The sequence below is a fragment of the Myxocyprinus asiaticus genome, chromosome 20 (assembly GCF_019703515.2).
Source record: "Myxocyprinus asiaticus isolate MX2 ecotype Aquarium Trade chromosome 20, UBuf_Myxa_2, whole genome shotgun sequence".
Classification (NCBI taxonomy): domain Eukaryota; kingdom Metazoa; phylum Chordata; class Actinopteri; order Cypriniformes; family Catostomidae; genus Myxocyprinus; species Myxocyprinus asiaticus.
This window is the reverse complement of record NC_059363.1, coordinates 14502377-14523547: the sequence shown is the minus strand read 5'-3', so window position 1 is coordinate 14523547 and position 21171 is coordinate 14502377. Positions and strand designations below refer to the sequence as shown.

At 38.7% G+C, this 21171-nt stretch overlaps 1 protein-coding gene across 3 annotated transcripts in view; it reads left to right on the top strand.

Annotated features, from left to right (window-relative positions):
* The first annotated feature begins 729 nt into the window (after positions 1–729).
* Positions 730–21171, top strand: part of LOC127410838 (heat shock 70 kDa protein 12A-like) — a 67828-nt gene continuing 47386 nt past the window's right edge. For 2 of the 3 annotated variants that reach the window (XM_051646043.1, XM_051646041.1), the window contains exon 1: positions 730–1074. In XM_051646043.1, coding sequence (XP_051502003.1) covers positions 1029–1074 — 46 coding nt within the window. In that variant the 5' untranslated portion in view covers positions 730–1028. Of the gene's footprint in view, positions 1075–1529; positions 1615–21171 lie in introns of those variants that run through there. The other variant, XM_051646042.1, reaches the window with a different exon arrangement.

The window sequence follows — 21171 nt, the reverse complement described above, 5'->3', positions numbered from 1 at the left end:
GACCAATACTGTTCATTGTCTTCCTCTAATTGCCGTATGATATCTACTTAAGTTTAAGCTGTGTCCACTTGCAATAGCAAATTGCAAGACTATGCATATTTTAGATATAGACTAAAATGCAACTTATAATACTGAATCCAACTTTTAATGTCATTGACGGAAAGTAACCTTGTTCATAAGTGTAACATGAAATGTTAATGCATGTTATCTAAAAGACTGCTTGAGTTTGCTCAGGAAGTCCCCACAGCAGATGCATATGTTCTGTGATTTATATGATGTCACTGACATCACTTGTGATGTGTAAATCTTCACCCTGGTGGGTTGTGATCACACCCATATGCTGCTGGACTCAGGCCAGGAGGAGCCATACCCCCTGAGAATCTGCTACCCAGCTGTGATTATGCAGTGTTTCCCTGGTCTTCCTCCAGTGATGTTGATCCTATTGAATTCCACCATGTGCAATATCAAATCTATGGAAGATGCACACTGAAAAATGTTTATTATGTGTGTGTGTGTGTGTGTATATATATATATACATATATATATGCCGTCTCAATTGTTAGACAGACAGACAGACAGACAGACAGACAGATAGATAAATAGATAGATAGATAGTGTTTTGATGTTTCTGTTTTAGTTCCCATGGGCCTGTGTTTGCTCTATTACTGTATTCATTAGTCTGGACTCTAGCACATGGAGTCGAGCTGCAGGGCGGGGCGGGATGGCGAGCCGACAGAGGACAGGCGGAAAGTCTGGATCGGTACACTTCCTTTCTCCAGATGTCAGCCAGTCTAAAGAAACCTCAACTTTAGTTGAAAACAGAACTACTTCATTTTTAAATGCGTTTTAAAGCGTTTAGTCTAAACAAATCTTGGGCACGAAGTGATTAAGTGAGAAACAGGGCGACGGGACGGGGGAGGAGGCACCCGCTTGAAGAGAAGTTAAGAGCTTTCTGTAAATAGGCCTAAGCAAATGGTCCTTGCAGAAAGTTTTGGGGAAATTTAAAGGAATAAGAAAACTTGAAGAATATGATGATGACTGAGAATGAGCTGGAGATTGACAACATCATAACAGGTAAGAGAAATCCTATGTAATGAAACTTCAACAGTGTGTAACTTCAACAGTTTGAGCAAGAGGGGTGATTCCGTTATTCTATGGTGCAATCCCGTTATCAGCTCCCACAATTTAAGATCCATTCTGCTATTATAACTGTAAGCGTAATTACTGGTGTTTCACAAACCACTTTAAGACAAATCCGCACACAGCTCTATATTTAAAATCTTAATAATTGTATGGGCTATATTTTGTGACATATTCCAAGAATGCAAGGCACATCACTGCAAGCCGCATTCAGCTGTACCGCAGTGTTCCATCAGCGCAGGCACATTTTAAGCACCATTTTTAAGGGGTTTTCTTTTATCCTTGCACGACTCTTTAACGCATTACAATGCGTAAAAATGCACTAGACTTTAAAAGGGCATTGTGGACTTGGGGGTGAATGAGATAGCAGAGGTGCAGAGTTGGGTCACGTGGTTGCGCTCCTGAGAGCTTTGAGTCAATGCAGCAAAAGTCTGCACGCTCCATCATCTTCATCCCAGGTGAAGCCGGAACGAGGTAGGGCTCCTCAAGCACCGACCCAGACACGCCGTAGGACTTAAATATTAAATATTAAATATTTTAGTGCTAGGATTAATACGGAATTATCGCACTACGGGGAAATCTACTAACGCGACTGTCTATAGCTATAGATCAAAACAGCATTTTCTACTGTTGCACAGATGAATATTGGCTATATGATGCTTGTTTCAAGGTTTGGCATGTTTTGACAGTTCTGCGCAGTGGAAGCTAAACGAGCACGTGAACTGCTGGTGTCTGTCCTTTAGGAAGGACGCTGGATTGTCAGACTGCTGATGTGATGTAATGTGATTCAAGAGAGGCGCCTCTCTGACAGAGCATAGCATCTGTGTTAATCTCATCGCGAAGATGTCTTCACAAAGGCGTTTTGTGCAATAGACATCAGTAGACATCACCAAGGTGATATTTGTTGAAAGATGCGCAACATCTTTTCGACATTGCCGTATTTTTCTTCAGCCTGCCTCAGTGCGTCCGATCGACAATCACAGTGGAATATGTGTTCCACCGTTCATACCCGAAATCGTTATTTGATTCCGTCCTTGATGCTTTTCTATCGTTTCCCGATGCTTTTAACCGTTGCGCCGCGTTTTTTAGATGGCGTGTCGAGTTAAAAACAACTTAAACTGTTAAGATCACATCTCGAAACACAAAAACGAGTGCTGTGTGAACGGCTCCTGTCACTATAGTCAAAACTTGTTAATAAAATCAGGATGTTGCGGATATGACACTTGCGTGCTAATTGCAGGCGCACTCGGAAATTTGCATAAGAACATTGAACTTGCTGCAGAGTGATTTAGGTGCTTTTGGCTTTGGAAATTTGCTAATCGTTTTGCAAATAACCCCGTTGTGTTCTTAAACTGACAACTCGTCCACGTCTACTTTAAGATTTCTGTCGCCTATGTTTGGTCAGGAGGATGACAGTGGCAGGTTAAAACCACCTGCCCTCCAGCACATTCCCACAGTGGCACTTCGGGCCTCCAGTATAAAGGAGTCATTGTTTGTGTAAGGGGGAAAAGGCCTCATAGGTAGCACATGTAGGCGGGTAAAGATGAGAAGTGTAGACCCACAAAGTGTTTATTAGATGGAGAGTTGTGCATGTTGCATGTGGAGGCACTATGTAAACAAATATGGCTTTCAGACTTCCTGTTTTCAGACTTGAGATACATTTCTATTTTCATGCATTTTCACTCCCTGAAAAATGTGTGGTTTGATTCTGTCTTAAAAACAGTGATTCTGTTTCAGAAGTTCCACAGTGTTTAAAAGGAAATGTATTGCTCGATTCAGGGATTGTTTAAGTGTAACTTAAACCAGGTCTGATCTATCCAATCTAAGATTGAGTTTCAGTAGCATCTTTAAAAAAAAAAAGGCATTTTTTTATTTTTATAGGCCTACCTCCTTTACCCTTTCCCTCTTTCTCTTTTTGATGCCTTGCTTGTGATCTCAAATGGACAGCAGTAAAAACAGCTAATATTATTACATTGCTGTTTCCTTATAAGTGGAGCTAAAAGTGGGATTTTGCATCTTTAGTTTAAAAACAAAACATTCACTATTATGGTGTATTTGCATCAGTGTTAGGCCTAAACCTTTGTTATGAAGTCCATCCAATGTAATGGAGTTTTTAACTATGAGCATTGTCTCCTGGCAACCATGCACCTGGAGTGATGCAGTGATGTTTCTGGGCTGGCTGGTGCAGTTTAAGTTGAACAGGCAGATGCACGTGGTCAGGTCAGGACTGCTTAGTCAGCATGCAAGGGATAGGGGATATTCATGCCTGTCTGCAGCATTCAACAAACACACACCATGACCAAATAATATACAACACACAGATGTGTGCCAAACATCTGATGCACAAACTCTTGACCCATAACCTGCTGTGTGCATTCAGCAGTATGATGTGATACAGATAGCTGAGACAATGCCCACTATCAGGGTGTGGTCGTGAGACATGATGTGGTTGCACATCTGTTTAAAGAACCTCAGTTGAGACATATGACTGAACAGTCAATACAGCGATGATTCTGCTATTTAGAAAGAAAATAGGTAACCAAAGTAATAAATGCTTATAAACACATTAACAAAGAAATGATGATCATTTTAAATATATATCTATATTTGTAAATTTACAGATGTGTGTGTTTTTCGATCTACTGTGGACTGTTGAAATGAGGAAAATATACATTTATGCATTTGGCATCCTTCTGGAGAAAAATAAATAAATTAGACTGTACCTGCATAAGCTTGTTTACTGGCCTTAGCTGGTTGAACTGGTCTGCCAGCCTGGGCAAGCATGTGTTCAGTTGATTTAGCGGGGCAGACACTTATCTAAAGTGACTTACAATGCATTTAAGGTAAAAATTGTATCGGTGTGTGTGTTCTATGAGAATCGAACCCATGGCCTTTGCGTTGCAGGTGCCAAAGAATTCTGTTGATTATGTTTTCCGCGTTCCGTGTGTTCTATTCTGTTGAAGTAAATTACAAGTCACAAAATCTACTTCTAAGCAATAAAGTCTTGCTTGCAGTCTAGGAGATGCTCAACTGGCAGGGGGTGTCTGGGCCTGGGTGTGTGTTAGGACAGGTAGGACGACAGGGTGATATAATTTAAAGCAGAGCAATTAGCATCTCCGTTTGAGGTCAGTTCAAGGCCTTTTTGCTTCACACACACACACTCACTTTGGAAGACTTAATTTGTTGAGTGCTGTCTATGGTCATCATCTGTGTAGGTCAGACTCACTCTCCGTCTCTCTCAGTCTCTGTTTCACTTCTCTGAGGTCTCCTGATATAGAAAGTAATACAATCAGAGCAAGCATCAAGTTTTGATCTTCACAATCTATAAAGATACTTGGACTTTAGACTAGGGCTGTGTTTAAATATAAATATGGCATACTACCATACTACTCTTGCTGTTTCTGCAGTATATAGCCTATATTGTACACACTATGCAAACATTTTTGTATGCTTGGGATACCTGAATGACCTGCTTCATCTGCTAAAATTTGCAGTAGATAGTGTGCAGAGTTTACCTTCCCTTTCCATGTGACACATGAACCAGAAGTAATGTTTTTAACACCTCTTTCTTGACTTATTATTTGCTTGGACAGCCATGACATTTTTACACTAAATTAGAAATAGCAAAATAAGCATTCTTATTGCCTAGTTGAAAACTGGATTCCACTCACTGCAACTTAATAAGGGCATGTGACAACAGTGTAGCATACTACAGTTTGGAATGGTTGTTGTTGGGTAATGTATTGTTTCACATACTGTACTAAGTATGCAGCAAGCAGTACACTAGTTAGTATTCCATAGAGAACAACAGTGCCTGCCCACCTTTCAGCCATCTTGGTTACGGAAGTATTTTTCCTATTAATTTTTCCCATAGGGATTTAATAAAATCCTTCATAAAAGAGCCATGAACCAAACCAACCAGCTCCGTGGTGAATTGCACCAAGCAAAAATGTATTTGAAAATCTGACAAGATTTTGTACTTAACGTCTTTCATTAGGGCATGAACTGCAATTCTTCGAAACACTGCCAATGACGTGATCAAATTAAAAACGATAGAAAAATATAAAATAATTTATTTTATAAGTATAGGAACAATATAATTTTATTTTATTGCAAAATATTAAAATATTTGCATATATAAAAGTCGTTTGACAGTGTAGGGAGACCAACTCGATTGCGTCATTTACAGTACATCATGAGAGTTCGTGGTCACTGCAGAGCATGTTTGGCACACTTTGTTTGTTGTGATTCTCTGATTGGATTTATCTCTTCAGGATCATAGGTGTTGCAACATGATTACACGGGATGTCGGCATGTTGTTTCCGAGATTTTCAGTAACCTAAAACAGTACCCTTTATCATCGGCTCCAGTGTTTTTACCTTCCCTTGTGGCGCGACCAGAAGCATGTTGCATTGCATCAGCATTGTGGGAGACCTGGGTTCGGATCTCGCCATAAAATCAGCAAGTAATCACATTCCCTTTATCAGTGATGAATGTGATTCAGTGGTTGCATTTTTACCTCTAACATTACATTTTCACTTACTGATGGTTAGGTTTAAGTTTGGGGTTTGGGTAGGGGGGTACAGTTTATAAAATATGCATTTCTCTTCATTGTAATTAAACCCAGAAAATGGAGATTACACGTGCCCATACGCCCAATGACACTTACCGCTTTGGCCGCTGGGGGTTGTGTTCCGAATTTCGGTAAGCACAGACTGATTTTAGGTAATGAAATGTCAACCTCCTGTTTCCGATTTCACTGTGAGATCAGTCTGAGTGTCATAGGTCTTCAACAGATATAATGCGGAAAATAATGCATTGAAATAAGTGGAAATAATGCAGACTGATGGATTCAACAGAAGCTTATACCATTAATTAACAACCTCGGAGCTCACGGTAGGTCTGTCTTTAAAGTTTTTATTATCGTTAAACATCTACCTCCCTATGGAGAAAATTAGTGGTATCAGGAAGACTCACAGACTTGAGTGAAATTTAAGATGACATTTATTTGATGAATATAAAACAGAAATGTAATGTCTCTCTTTGGCGTAAGCCCCGTCTGGTGGTCCGAAGAAGTTGCACAGCAATGTGATAGATTGTGAGCAGACTTATAAAGCAATGGCTTACATGTGATTGGCTAGGAGTTACCTAGCTAATGGTGAGATAATGTACAGCTGCTAGTCTTCCTGCTAGAACTACGCTGTGCTTACATTTCTGGTACCATACTGTTGCGCTCTATTACAAGCATTGCCATGGTTTAGATTAATATTTAGATTCATATTTATTATTATTATTATTATTATTATTTTTCATATTTTAGAATAATAGTAAAGTCATCACAACTATGGAATAATAGAAATGGAAATATGGGAATTATGTTATGACTAAAAAAATCCAAAATAAATCAAAACTGTGTTATATTTTAGCATCTTCAAAGTGGCCACATTTTGCCTAGATTTTGCAGAAATGTACTCTTGGCATTTTCTCAAGCAACTTCATGAGCTTTCACCCTGGAATGCTTTTAAACAGTATTGAAGTAGTTCCCATCTATGTTGGGCACTTATTGGCTGCTTTTCTTTATTATTCGGTCCAAGTCATCCATTTCAAAAACTTTTTTTTATTTTTATAAAATTTTAGTTTTGTAATTAAATAAATTAATATGTTGGCACAATTATATTTTTGTCTACAAAACTAATTTCAAACATTTAAGCATACGCCCTCAGATCAAAAGATTTTTAAGATCATGAGAAACATTTCAGGCAATTGACCCCAAACTTTTTAACGGTAGTGTATGTTGTTTTTAAAAGTCTTGAAATCAATACTCTTATATCAGGTATCTATCTCTGAATGTATCTTCATTTAAGAGTGTGTAAGTCAGTTAATATACTGAGTGGCTGTCTGTATTTGCAGTGTTTGGGGCAGGATTACTTGCAGATGGAAGCCTGCTAAGACACACAAAAAAGCCTGAAAATTCCTGCATTCCTGCATTACGTCATGGTATAGGTATTAGCTGCGGTTGCCACAGTTCCCAAAGGGAAGGATAGAGAAGCTATGTAAAGGGGGAGCAGGCACTTTTTTAGTGTCAACAGACCATCCACGTGATAATGAGAATGTTGCTCCTTTGGGATGTTGCCTTAAAACCCCATCTCAACTGAAAATAAATCTCTTTGTCACTCTTTAGCTCTTTCTGTACAATACGTGTCTTCCAAGAGACAGCCAGTCAGACGAAGCAGACTCCACCCAGCACATATGTTCTAATGCTATACATCTGTGATATACAGCTCAGTATTTTATAATGTGCATCTAGGTATTTCCATCATGACTTTGCAGTATTTGAAGTCAGTTCAGTTTAGCATTTCTAAAGAATGATTTTTGGTGTTGAAACTGTTGCAGTATTGTAGGCATTCGTTTGTGGATGTACCCAGAGGTCAATTTGTAAAATAATTACAAGGGGGGTGGTGGTGTCAGAATTTTTTTGTTGGTGGAGGGTGGTGGCCAAGGTGTTAAAAATAAGAAATCTTCTAAAAATCTAGTTTAAAACTCTTGTGTCAAGTTCTTAGAAATGTAATCTTTGTGTTCAATTTGGTTTCATACATTTTTGAAAAACCTTTATAGCATTTACTACAAAAAAAATTAAAACCTTTAAAATGTCATGTTGTGTAACCATAAAGTATTATAAAACTTTATTTGCAACTTGAATACAGTACATGAGAGTATAAACAACTTCCTCATTAATTAAAATAAAAAGTTCTCAAACATTTTTTCTAGGTAAAAGGTTTTTCTAAGTATTTTGTTATATATATATATATATATATATATATTTTTGAGTCAAAAATATCTAGAAGTTTTCTCAGGGTTGCACCACATGACCTGAACAAAATGTGCCTTTTTATAAAAATGTCAAAATGAATATCAGATTTATTTTTTAACTTCATGCTCAGTTTTGAGGGTCTCAATGTGTCTGCTCTGTTTTATGGTTTTATGGTCAGTATAAACAACAAAATGGCTACCTACAGGTTGGTTACACCACATGATTTTGATTTGATGGACAAAAGTGTTTTAAAAATGAATACTATTTTAAAAAACAATTGTATCACTGCTTTTTTTTTTTTTTAAAGAAATGACAGTAAAAGATGATTCAGCACAATTCATGCCAACATTTCTTTTTCAAGAATTTCAGCTTTTAATGAGCTGAGATGTTTCTGGACACCACAGTTTTTACTTAAAGTCTCAGAAAAAAATGTTAATATGACTTCAAACTCAGAAATTAAAAATATGCTAATCATAGAAAAGGTGTTTTAGTTTTTTGTGAATTGCAATTTAAATGTATTTTTAATTTAATAGATCTGGACAAAATATGAGTCATTAACCCATACATGGCCATAATATGCACCTGTTACCCTCTGTTATTGTATTTTTATGATTAATTTATGAAAGAGGTTTGCTCTAGATTGTTCGCTCGCTGTCACACACACCCATTTTTTTTCTTCTCCAATAACTGAACTCTAAGCATTCTTTGAAGGATGCTTAAACAGTGGTGCAAAAAGATGTTCTACACACAAAAGCGATTAATGGGCGAAACCCTGAAAGTGTTTGAGTTAAAAATATGTAGCCTACATGTTGTAACTGTACACTTGTCATAGCAATATCTTACCTTCTGTTCTCTTCTTTTTAAAAGAAAGTCAAATGATTTCCTTGTACTGTTGTCATGACCATTTTTGAAAGTCTGCGAAACTTTTGAAAACTTTTGAACTCTGCTAAACTCTGACACACCTGTTTGCAGGTGCTTGAAGAAAACCGGCACCTTTTTGCAGTGGATAGAGAACTCGCACGCTCATGGTTGCCAGATTGCACAACTAAAGCGTCACACTGGCAGAATATTTCCAAACTGTGTGAGTGAAAAGATCTAATTGGGGTATTTCACCTCTTGAAATCTGGCAACCCCAAATGTGTCGAAATCTAATTCTGATCGGCTAATCGCCGTTATTTAAAGTCTGTTATTTATCAAACATAGAGAATGAAATATTTTTCTTGCATAATTAGTTCTAAGTAATACATGACACAATTAATTTAATGGGGATGGTAAGGGTGGTTTTACAAGGAGGATGGTTTTTGGTATTTCTTGCAATAAGGGGAATGGCATCCCCTCGCATCCCTCCCTCAACTCAAGCCCTGGATGTACCACAGAAATAAACAGTGCAGTGTAATTTATTGTTTCTGTTCTCTGTATATTATCTGTTTAGTTCTGTGCGTGTGTTTATGGTGAAAAGACTTTATATTTTTCATACCAGACCTGCGTGAGCAAATTTGGATTGTAACATGATCACCTGACTTGGTTCTTACTCAAATTTTAAAAACTGCTCATGGAGTTACTTCTGTAGGTCTGTCATGCACTGTGCTGGTGGTTCACTTTGCTTTGGAGAATTCTTGAATAATTTCACATGTGTTAAATAATTCAGATGCACATTTCTGTACTTTCTAGTGCTTAGAGAGATGGTCTGGTGGGCCCCACTATAGTTTCATACTCATAGAGACTAATGTAAATTCAGTCTGAGTTCTGATGACTTTTCATTCAAAAATGAAAAATCTATCATTTTTTCACCCTCATGCTGTTCCAAACATATATGACTTCTTTCTTCTGTGGAAAAAGATTATTTTATGCAGAATATTAGCCGCAGACACCATTAATTTTCCATGCATCTTTTTTCCATACTGTGAAAGCAAATGGTGGTTGAGGCTGTCATACTGCCTTACAGCAGTATGTTCCACAGAAGAAAGTTATAAGGGAACAACATGAAGTCACTGAGTGTTATTGACAAATTTTTGCTGTCTCAGACACCCTTACAAAAGTGAAAGTTTGAAATGAGTTTTGTAGCTCTGAAAGTGATGAGTGTGAAAAAAGCATTCACATGCTGTCAGGAAGTCTTGATATGTTATAGTGTATTCCCTGTGGGCTAGGCTGTACTATGTAAGGAAACTGACCCCACCAGTGTGGAGAGAAATGCCAATAATCCAATCAAGCTGTGTCTGTCCACTAATCTCGGTGGGCAATGGGGGAGGTGCATACACAGTTGAAGTCAGAAATTTACATACACTTAGGTTGAAGTCATTAAAACTCATTTTTTAACCACTCCACCGATTTCATATTAGCAAACTATAGTTTTGGCAAGTCGTTTAGGACATCTAATTTGTGCATGACATGAGTAATTTTTCCAACAATTTTTTTTCAGACAGATTGCTTTTAATTGACTAAATCACAATTCCAGTGGATCAGAAGATTACATACACGAAGTTAACTGTGCCTTTTAGCAGCTTGGAAAATTCCAGAAAATGATGTCAAGCCTTTAGGCAATTAGCCAATTAGCTTCTGATGGGCTAATTGGAGGTGTACCTGTGGATGTATTTTAAGGCCAACCTTCAAACTCAGTGCCTCTTTGCTTGACATCATGGGAAAATCAAAAGAAAAAAAAAAAAAAATTGTGGACCTCCACAAGACTGGTTCATCCTTGGGAACAACTTCAAAATGCCTGAAGGTACCACATTCATCTGTACAAACAATAGTATGCAAGTATAAACAACATGGGGCCATGTAGCCATCATACTGCTCAGGAAGGAGATGCATTCTGTCTCCAAGAGATGAACGTAGTTTGGTGCAAAAAGTGCAAATCAATCCAAGAACAACAGCAGAAAAAGGGTGAGGCTTGCAAGCAAAAGATCACCATACCAACCGTGAAGCATGGAGGTGGCAGCATCTTGTTGTGGGGGTGCTTTGCTGCAGGAGGGACTGGTGCACTTCACAAAACAGATGGCATCATGAGGAAGGAAAATTATGTGGATATATTGAAGCAACATCTCAAGACATCAGGGATTGGGTCTTCCAAATGGACAGTGACCCCAAGCATACCTCGAAAGTTGTGGCAAAATGGCTTAAGGTTAACAAAGTCAAGGTATTGGAGTGGCCATCACAAAGCCCTGACCTCAATCTGATAGAAAATTTGTGGGAAGAGCTGAAAATGCATGTGTGAGCAAGGAGGCCTACAAACCTGACTCAGTTACACCAGTTCTGTCTAGAGGAATGGGCCAAAATTCCAGCAACTTATTGTGAGAAGTTTGTGGAAGGCTACCCAAGATGATGTCATGGTGTTTAACATACTGTTCCAGCCACAAGTAAAGCCAATAATGCAGGTTTTTCTCTCCATGGACAGCTCACGAATTGTTTTAACCAATCATCAACACACTTTGACCAGCCGAGTTCTCTTAGGTCAAGAATTTCAGAGATGTGCGTGAACAGGAGAAATCTCACCAAACGAACACCTTGGCAGACAAAAAAAAAGTCACTGCATTTCATCATAATTTGTAGGCAAACTAAGCGAAGCCTGTTCGCCCAGTAAGTATAAATTAGCCTTTACACACTTCAACTTTAAGTGTACTATGCTGAATTTACTATGCTGTCTTTCGTTCACACAGAAATGAAAATTCTGTCATTATTTACTCACCCTCATGTCCTTGGAAACCCAAATTACTTTGTCTTCTGTGGAACTCAAAAGGAAATGTTTTGAAGAATGTTTTCCATACAAAGTAGTGGTGTCACGATACCAAAGTTTCAGTAGTTTGGACTGATACCAGTGAAATTTCACGGTTCTCGATACCACAGCAAAATATGCTAATGTGGTTGGTTATGTGCTATTGAACATAACATGCTCCTTTAGCCTATTTAAAAAGTTAAATTTCAATGTAAATAATAAATTAAAACAAATGCATGTGTCCAAGTGTTTCTCAATGAAGTATGCATTGCTTAAGTGTTTCTAAGTACGGCCCTACTAAATCTTTTTTTTATTTTTTTTTTTAGAATTCCATGTTTTTAAGTTTAAATTAATTTCATCTGCAAAAGTGTCTAATCAATTCCTAAAACTTTTATCAAATGAGTATACAATTACTTTTTAATATACCATTGCAATTTTTTTTACCAAACTTTTATTCAGTACAACAGCACTTGTGCTTGTAATATATTGCTTAAATTGTAAAAATTATTATTTTTTTTATTTTTCAGTATTATTTATACTGCAGAGAAAGACATGGGTTATGTCTCCATCCTCTGAGCAGATGGGTGTGTCTTTAAGACCAAGCCTATACAATCTAGAGGGGGTCCAATAGAATCGATGTAAAATCTTGAATTGCATAAGGCACGCCCTTGCATCTCTAGATGCAGACTTGTTGTTTTTTAGAATCCTAGCCCACTGTCCCTCCTCCAGTACCAAGTTTAAATCTTTCTCCCATAATCTCTTGAGAGAAGTTGAAACTCCACCCCCCCAGACTCTGAATTAGCAGGGAGTAATACACTGATGCCTCATGACCTTTTCCAAAAGTAGCAATCACCACTCCCAGAGTGTCTGCCGCTCCAGGGGGGTGTATGCTACTCCCAAAAATAGTACAGAGCAGGTGGCGCAGCTGTAAATATATAAAGAACTGAGATCTGGGAATCCCAAAATGTTGAACCAGATTTTCAAAAGATCTCAACACTCCGCTCTCATATATGTCACCAAGTGTATTAACCTCCCTCACAATCCACTCTAACCAGCTGAAAGGGGACTTATTAATACATAATTTGGGGTTCAGCCATAAGCTCGAGGCAACATTTAAATAAATGTCCAAATTAAACACTCTGGACACTTTTGTCCATACCGAGTGTAAATGTGAGATAACGGGGTGTAGTTTAACTTCTCCGGTTAGTTTGATAGAAAGGCTTTGCAATGGCGAAATAGAGGCAAGAAATTCCTGTTCAATACAAAACCAGGGAGAGGCTCTCTCAGGTGGAAGTGACCAATGAGCCAAATGTCTGAGACCGAATGCATAATAATAAAACAAAATCTTGGGTAGGCCTTGCCCACCTTTGTCAATCGGCCTGTGCATCTTACTGAAATGTAATCTGGGACATTTCCCATTCCAAAGGAATGACTTCACTATGCTATCAAATTGCTTGAAATAAGAGAGGGGGACATCTATAGGGAGTGACTGTATCAGGTAGTTCAATTTTGGAATACAGTTAATTTTAATAACATTGACCTTCCCAATCATCTATAAATGTAATGAAGCCCACCTGCCCATATCGCTCGAAAACCTTTTTATTTATTAACTGAATCCATCCAATAAAAGTATTCCTGAACCCGTATATTTCCAAATCTTAAAAAGTTAATCTCATTCTACCATATCAAATGCCTTCTCGGCATCAAGTGAGATGGCCGTGACCGGCGTCTGATCATTCGCCACTGACCACATAATATTTATGAAATGCCTAATGTTATCAGAAGAGCTGCAGCCTCAAATAAACCCCACCTGACCTGTATGTATAAGAGATGTCATAATTTTACTTAATCAGTTAGCCAGAATTTTTGACAATATTTTTACGTTTAGCTGGATCAGGGAAATTGGACGGTAACTCTTACACTGACTTGGATCTTTGTCCTTTTTAAGAATCAGACTGATCCGGGCTTGTGTCATGGTTGGCGGAGCTTTCCATTCCTTAATAATTCCGTATAAACTTCTAACAAAAGTGGAGCCAGATCTATAGCATAAAATCTAAAAAAATTCAGTGACAAAATCATCTGGCCAGGCCTTAATTACCTTGCCAAGCTCCTCCAAGTTTATCTCAGAAACAAGAGAATTGTTTTGCTCAGTCAACAGTTTAGGGAGTTCTAAAGGTTTCACAAAGTTTCTAATATCTTCATCAGTAGACGAAGACGTGGAACTATAAATATTAAGATAGAATTATTTAAAAGCATTATTAATATCAGTGGCTGAGGTAAATATTTCACCACCAGCAGATTTCACTTAGGGAATGGTAGAAAAAGACTCTCTGCTTTATATATCTAGCCAAAAGCTTGTTTTGTTTTGTCCCCCTACTCATGGTATGACTGTCTTGCCCTGAATAGCCAAAACTCCACCTTCCGCTACAAAATAGTATTATATCTGTATTTCAATCGGGCCAATTCACTGAGGCCATCAGATGACATTCGGCACTTCAGCTCTGCCTCGACACTTTTAATATTCCCTTCCAACTCCACGAGTTGTCGTGCTTTGGAATTTTTGATGAATGAGGCATACTGTATGATCCGACCCCTAAGAACTGCTTTAAGTGCCTCCCAAGCCACGCCCACAGAGGATACTGTCTCCATATAAACACTGATTTCAGCCTTTAACAATTGTTGGAATTCAGGATTTTGCAAAAGGGATATATTAAAGCGGCAATTATATGATTTCTTTTTCTCCGTATGTGGCAACACCTCTAAACTCACCAGGGTGTGATCTGAGACTAAGATACTTCCAACTGAGCAATCCACAACAGATGAATGAGGGACTTAGAGATATATATATATATATATATAAAAATCTATTCAAGAATAAATCTTATGGACTGATGAAAAAAATGTATAGTCCCTACCAGATGGGTTCAAACGTCTCCAAATATCTGTAAGACCAAGATTTTTACACATCCTGTTAAGCGTCAGTGTTGCTCTAGGGGGCTTACACACTTTTGCTTCACTATGATCAAGGACTGAGTCCATCAAAAGATTAAAGACTCCTCCCAATATTATATCATGAGGGGTGCCAGCGGCTTGCAACATCCCTTCAAGATCTATAAAAAAGCCCTGATCATCAGCGTTAGGTGCGTAAATATTAGCCAAAATTAACCTTTGCCCCTGAATTTCTGCTAAAACAATAATGACTCTTCCTAATTTATCATTAATCTGTTTGAGACATTTGAATTGTAGATGTTTACTTATCACTGTTCCCTTATCCCCTGCTCTTAATTGAGCCAGCACTAAAGAAAACATATCTTCCCAAATTCTTCAGCTTCCTGCAGGGAAGAAACACAATATCATATTTTTTACATTTAAGAAAAGAAATAAACTTCCTTCCTTTTATGGGGTGCCCCAACCCATTCACATTCCATGTGGAGAGAGACAATCCACTCATATTAACATTTGACATTTTGACATATTAGAAAAAATATATTTTGTGTCAAAAATAAAATTATAAATACCACCTTCCAACATTAGTGCAACAATCAAACCCCGAACTTCCCCCCCGAACCAAACAAACAGAAAAAAGAAAAACGTGCGTATTAACCCCATACACGACAGTGCCAACTGGCGTCTATCCCTCTAAACTCAAACAGTCCATGTACGCCTACGAGAGCCCCCTCGACAACTTTGCCGTCGGATTGCTCAAGTCCGGTGCTTCTATACAAATTTTGTGAGACAGAATTACACAACAGAAAATAATTTATAAACAAACTCCAGCCAATAGGCGGGTTAAACACAAAGACTTGCAGATTCATCCACGTAACTGTTCCGAAGGTGTGTTCCTCCACAAAACAACTCCAGTCACTAGGCAGAACCAGCACAAAAAGAAACACAAAAGGCATCCAGTTTCCTCGGACAGTCAAGTGAAAGTTCAGCAAGTCAGTCTCACTCGACTGTTACATGAGTGCAAAAAATGCCCTAATCACTCCAATATTTTGCAAGAAATATTCCACAGGACAAACTCCAGCCAATAGGCATAAGAACAAAAACGTGCAGATTCATCCACAAACTGTCCCGAAGGAGTGTTACTCACAAAACATACTCCAGCCGCTAGGCGGAACCAGCACAAAAAGAAACAAAGAAGGCGCTCAGTTCCCCGGACAAACAAGTGAATGTTCAGTGAGTCAGGTCCACTCAGCTGCATAGAGAGTATCACACAGTAACTTACTCATTCCATTGACTTTATGAAGGACATTGCTTGCTGTGGGCATGTAAATAATTTGCGGCCATCCTTAGTATCTATTCTCAATTTGGCCGGGAACATCAGTGCAAAAGCGACCATCTGTTGATGTAAGAGTTTCTTGCATTCCTTGAATCGATCACGTTTCTCTCTTGTCGAATTTGCAAAGTCTGGGAACAAGAAAATGTTGTGGTTCTTCCAAGAAAGCCTTCCTTTACTCCTCGCCTCACATAACACAAGATCTTTATCGGATGATCTCAGAAAATTGGTCGGAATTGATCAGGGCCTGTCTCCCTCAGTGGATCTCTGAGCCAGAATAATTAATAACAATTTTCTTTATCACACATTATACATTTGCACATATACAGTGAAATTCTTCTTTTTCACATATCCCAGCTAGGCTGGGGTCAGAGTGCAGGGTCAGCCATGATACAGTGCCCCTGGAGCAGGTAGGGTCAAGGGCCTTGCTCAAGGGCCCAACAGTGGCATCTTGGCAGTGCTGGGGTTTGAACCCCCAACCTTCTGATCAGTAACCCAGAGCCTTAACTGCTGAGCTACCACTGCCCCTAAACCCTGTGAGCTCCCTCAATTTCCAGCTTATGGCCTGTTATGTCGAGCAGACTGGGGAAGAGTTCATCTAGGAATTTCACCATATCTCGGCCTTCTTCGTTCTCAGGAATTTCAACAATTCAGAAGTTGTTTCGCTTGCTACGATTCTCTAAGTCTTCCAACTTTTCCCAAACATGTTCCAAGTCTGTCTTGGTTGCTAGCGGGTTTGCAGCTAATTCCCTCTCCAATGACTCCAGATAATCGATCCGTTTCTCAGAACGTCCGACACTCTTGTAACCAACTCAGAGAATTTAGTCTCCATGGCAGTGATCGATTAACGTATTACAGCAAGATCCTCCAAGTCAGCAACGACCTTCGCCAGCATTGCCGACATGCTCGACAGTTGACGCTGAATCTCTCCCGCCGCACCGTCCAAACCGAGTCCCTGGTCTGCGGCCCTGCTGGAGTATCAGCTTGAGCACGTAAGTGTCTTTTAATGTCTCCAGAGGATTTTGACTTCTTTGACATACTGTCTTCATAGAACAGCTATGGATCAGGGTGTATACAATCTCACTGGTTTATGACATAAAAAGTATAAAAAACTAGCAAAGTGCGCAAAGAGCTTGCCGTTCACATGTCCAACCCTCGCATGGCACCACGTGACTCTCCTATATGTTGTTTTAATATTGGTTTCATGCATGCTAAGATGTAATCATTCATATGACTGCGTGTACTGTACCGAAGGCCCTGTATCCGTTCGGTTCAGCATGGATACATGTACCGTTGCAGCCCTAGTATTGTGACATCTTTTGTTTTGTTCCGACTTGGTACCGAAGTATCAGTACTTTTGACATCACTACAACAAACCATGTAGTGACCAAGGGCCATAGTATCAATCTCCAAAAAGGAAAAAAAGCACCATGCAATTAGTCGATATGACTTATCTTCTATAATCCAAGATGTCTGAAACCATACAGTAGCTTTGTGTAAGGAACAGACCAAAATGTAATTAATAATTCCCTGAAAATCTTCCCCTCTGTCAAATTTGAATATGCGTAAGTGCTTTATAGCCCTTGGTCACTATATGCTTATTTACAAACTACAAACTACTGTATATTTAACATTTACTTTATGTTCCAGATGATGGTGTGTAAATGATGACAGAATTTTCATTTTGGGTGAACTATTCCTGACAGAAAGACTGTAGCATTTCTGAAATCTGAAACACCAAAAAAGCTCTTTTGTTAACAATATTTTTTAGGGTAAAATCATGGTCTATTGAAAGATGCTGAGTTACCATTTGCAATAGACTGTGTCATAATTTGTGATTGTTGGAGTGTACAAGACCTTCCTTTTGCTTTGTGTACCAGCTGTAATCAGTGTTCAAACCAGAACACAGGAAGGAAAAGGTCTCCGGTTACACGTGTAACCTCGGTTCCCTGAGATGAAGGGAACGAGACATTACTGTAAGAACTATGGGAAGTGTCCTGCTACACAAACTTGTTGAAACCCTTATACAATCATGCCAATCCTCTGATTGGCAATGGTGTCTGAGCCCTGCCCCACCCCCGTAGGCGCGCAGTCAGCCTATATAAGCGGGAGCTCAGTCACCATTTCTTCAGAAATTTCTGACTGAAGGACAAGAGTGAGTCACTCATATTATGAAATTCTGAAGTAGTAGTGCAGCCAGCTTTCGCAATGTTTGTTCCCTTCATCTCAGGGAACCAAGGTTACATGTGTAACCGGAGACATTCCCTTTCGATTCAGTTCACCCAACAGTGCTGTAAGCACTATGGGAAATGATACCCCATCACGCCGCACTACATGACATTACACTCCCAGAGTTATAACACTAAATAGAGATATTCATAAGGAACCACAGGCCAATGACTGATGAGTCATATTAAAGTGTATATGAATAGTCCCACATGGTGGATGTCAGATGAAAATTAATGTAGTCTGGGATCTATATGAACCATGTAGATATACACAGTATGGTTTATTAATTCTCTCACAACATGGTTCGAAAAGTAGGATTTATTTCTTATGGGAGTGCTTATGAATTTTAAAGGGGCAGTTCAATGTGTATAATTAGGTGGCTGTGTTGATTATAGTTGGTGGCCCACCCGTAAGAAGCACTCTATATAGAGAGGACTTGTGAGGAGATGGATGCCACGTCCAGGTTATAAAATCTCACAAACGTGTTTTGTGAGGACCATCCTGCTGCCAAACATATGTCCTGTAAGGACACACCATTTATCCTCACCCACGAAGAGGCCGTGCCTCAGATTAAATGTTCTTTGACACCAATAGTGCTGTTTGTGCCCTGTGATTCGTAAGCGAGAGCGATCGGAGACGGACATTCCTTTTGTGTGTCCTCCATAACAAATAAAAAGCTGTTCTGAGAGCCTAAACTGACGGATGCGCTCAACAAATGTATGCAATGACCTCACCAGGCATAACATATGCATAGATTGCTCTTCATCTGAATTAAATGGTGGGGGAAAGAAGGCTTGCAAATGGACCACCTGAACCCTGAAGGGCATTGATAAACCCTTAGGCATGCAGCCTTTTCAAGTCAAGTCAAGTCATTTTTATATGTATAGCGCCTTTCTCAACACACATCGTTTCAAAGCAGCTTTACAGAAATCATGCATTAACAGAAAATGAAACTGTAATATCTATAATGTCATAGAGTCATCATTGTGTAGTTTGATAAAATACGATTGTGAATCGTGTTTAAAAATAAATAATTAAATAATAATTGTATTTAGAAACCCAGTGAGCAAGCCGAAGGCGACTGTGGCAAGGAACACAAAACTCCCTAAGATGTTGGTTAATGGAGAAAAATAAACTTGGGAGAAACCAGGCTCACTGTGGGGCTAGTTCCCCTCTGGCTAAGATCATGAATATAATGCCAATATTACTTAATTATGTATAGTGCAAGTCATGGTTTAAAATTATTAAACTAAGTAAGTATTAAGGGTCAGTGTTTAAACAAAGATTTTGTAAGAACTGTAAGATTATTAACTAATGTCTTTGAAGTTAATCCTGGATTAACTGCATAAATTCACATAGATGCATTGTCCTTTGTTATTTGGCAATTAATTGATAGTCTATATATTCCATTAGAAGAGTGTAGTCCATCATTAGAACGAGGTGATACAGGTAGAGATCAGTGCGGTGCATCACAGTTCAACCGGCCGGTAATTTCGTTGAGGTCTATCCTAAATCCAAGGTTCAGGCAATGGCATATGATATATCCCATGTCTTATGGTTGGAGTTGGCAAACGAGGGGGTCATTGTATATTAATTTTCCAATATGTATTTCACAAACTAGTGAGCAACTTACTGAGAAGACACTGCTTAACTATGCACTGCATAACTTTGCCCTGTCTGCAGAGTAACCGTCAGCTCAGAGTCAGCTCTGTAAACAGTGGAGTCAGGGCACGCTCTGCTGGACAAACTACACTACACTATGACACCAATTCTAAAGCATTGTTTTCTGCATTATATGTTCTGAAAAAGTTTTCATATCTGCACATATCGGTAAACATTTATGCCGATACCGATATATTGGTGAAAGGATCGGGCACTATTTTAGAGGTTTTTGGTCCAATAATTAGTACCTCTGTTTTGTCGAAATTGAGTAGAAGGAAATTTCTGGCCATCCAATCTTTGATTTCATTGATACACTCTGCTAATTTGGAGAATTGTGAAATTTCATCAGGTTTTGAAGAAATATAAAGTTGGGTATCGTCGGCATAACAGTGGAAACTTATTCCACGATTCCTGACAATGTCTCCCATGGGAAGCATATACAAGGACAAAAGCAGAGGCCCTAAAACTGATCCCTGTGGCACTCCATACTTAACTTTTGTTTGGTTTGACAATTCCTCATTTACATAGACAAAGTGGTAGCGGTCTGCTAAATAGAACCTAAACAATGCTAATGCAAGTCCACAAATGCCAACAAAATTCTCTAGCCTATTCAAGAGAATGTCGTGATCTAGCGTGTCGAATGCAGCACTAAGATCTAAAAGCACTAGAAGTGAAAAGCAGCCGCGATCAGATGATAAGAGCAAGTCATTTGTAACTCTGATAAGTGCAGTCTCTGTACTGTGATGGGGCCTAAATCCTGACTGAAATTGTTCATATATACTATTTCTCTGTAGAAATTAACATAATTGGGAGGACACTACCTTTTCTAGTATTTTTGACATAAACGGATTTGAAATCGTTCTATAATTAGCCAGTTCTCCAGGATAAAGTTATGGCTTCTTAGTAAGTGGTTTGATAACTGCCATTTTAAAGTTTCTTGGGACATGTCCTAAGGATAGTGAGGAGTTAATAATATTAAGAAGAGGTTCTGAGATTACAGGGAATACCTATTTTAAGAGCTTAGTTGGAATTGGATCTAACATCCCTGTTGTAGCTTTTGATTTTTCGATTAGTTTTGTTAGTTCTTCATGATCTATGACAGTGAAGGATTGAAGTTGCACATGAGGAAAATTATGAGACACTGTTTTCTGAAGAACTGTGACAGATGATTGCATAATTCCAATTTTATTTCTGATTATTTCAATTTTATCAGTAAAGAAATTCATGAAGTCATTACTATTGTGCTGTGACGGAATATCTGGTTCAGTTGAGGCTTTATTCCTAGCCAATTCTGCCACAGTATTGAATAAACACCTAAGATTGTTGTGGTTATTTTCT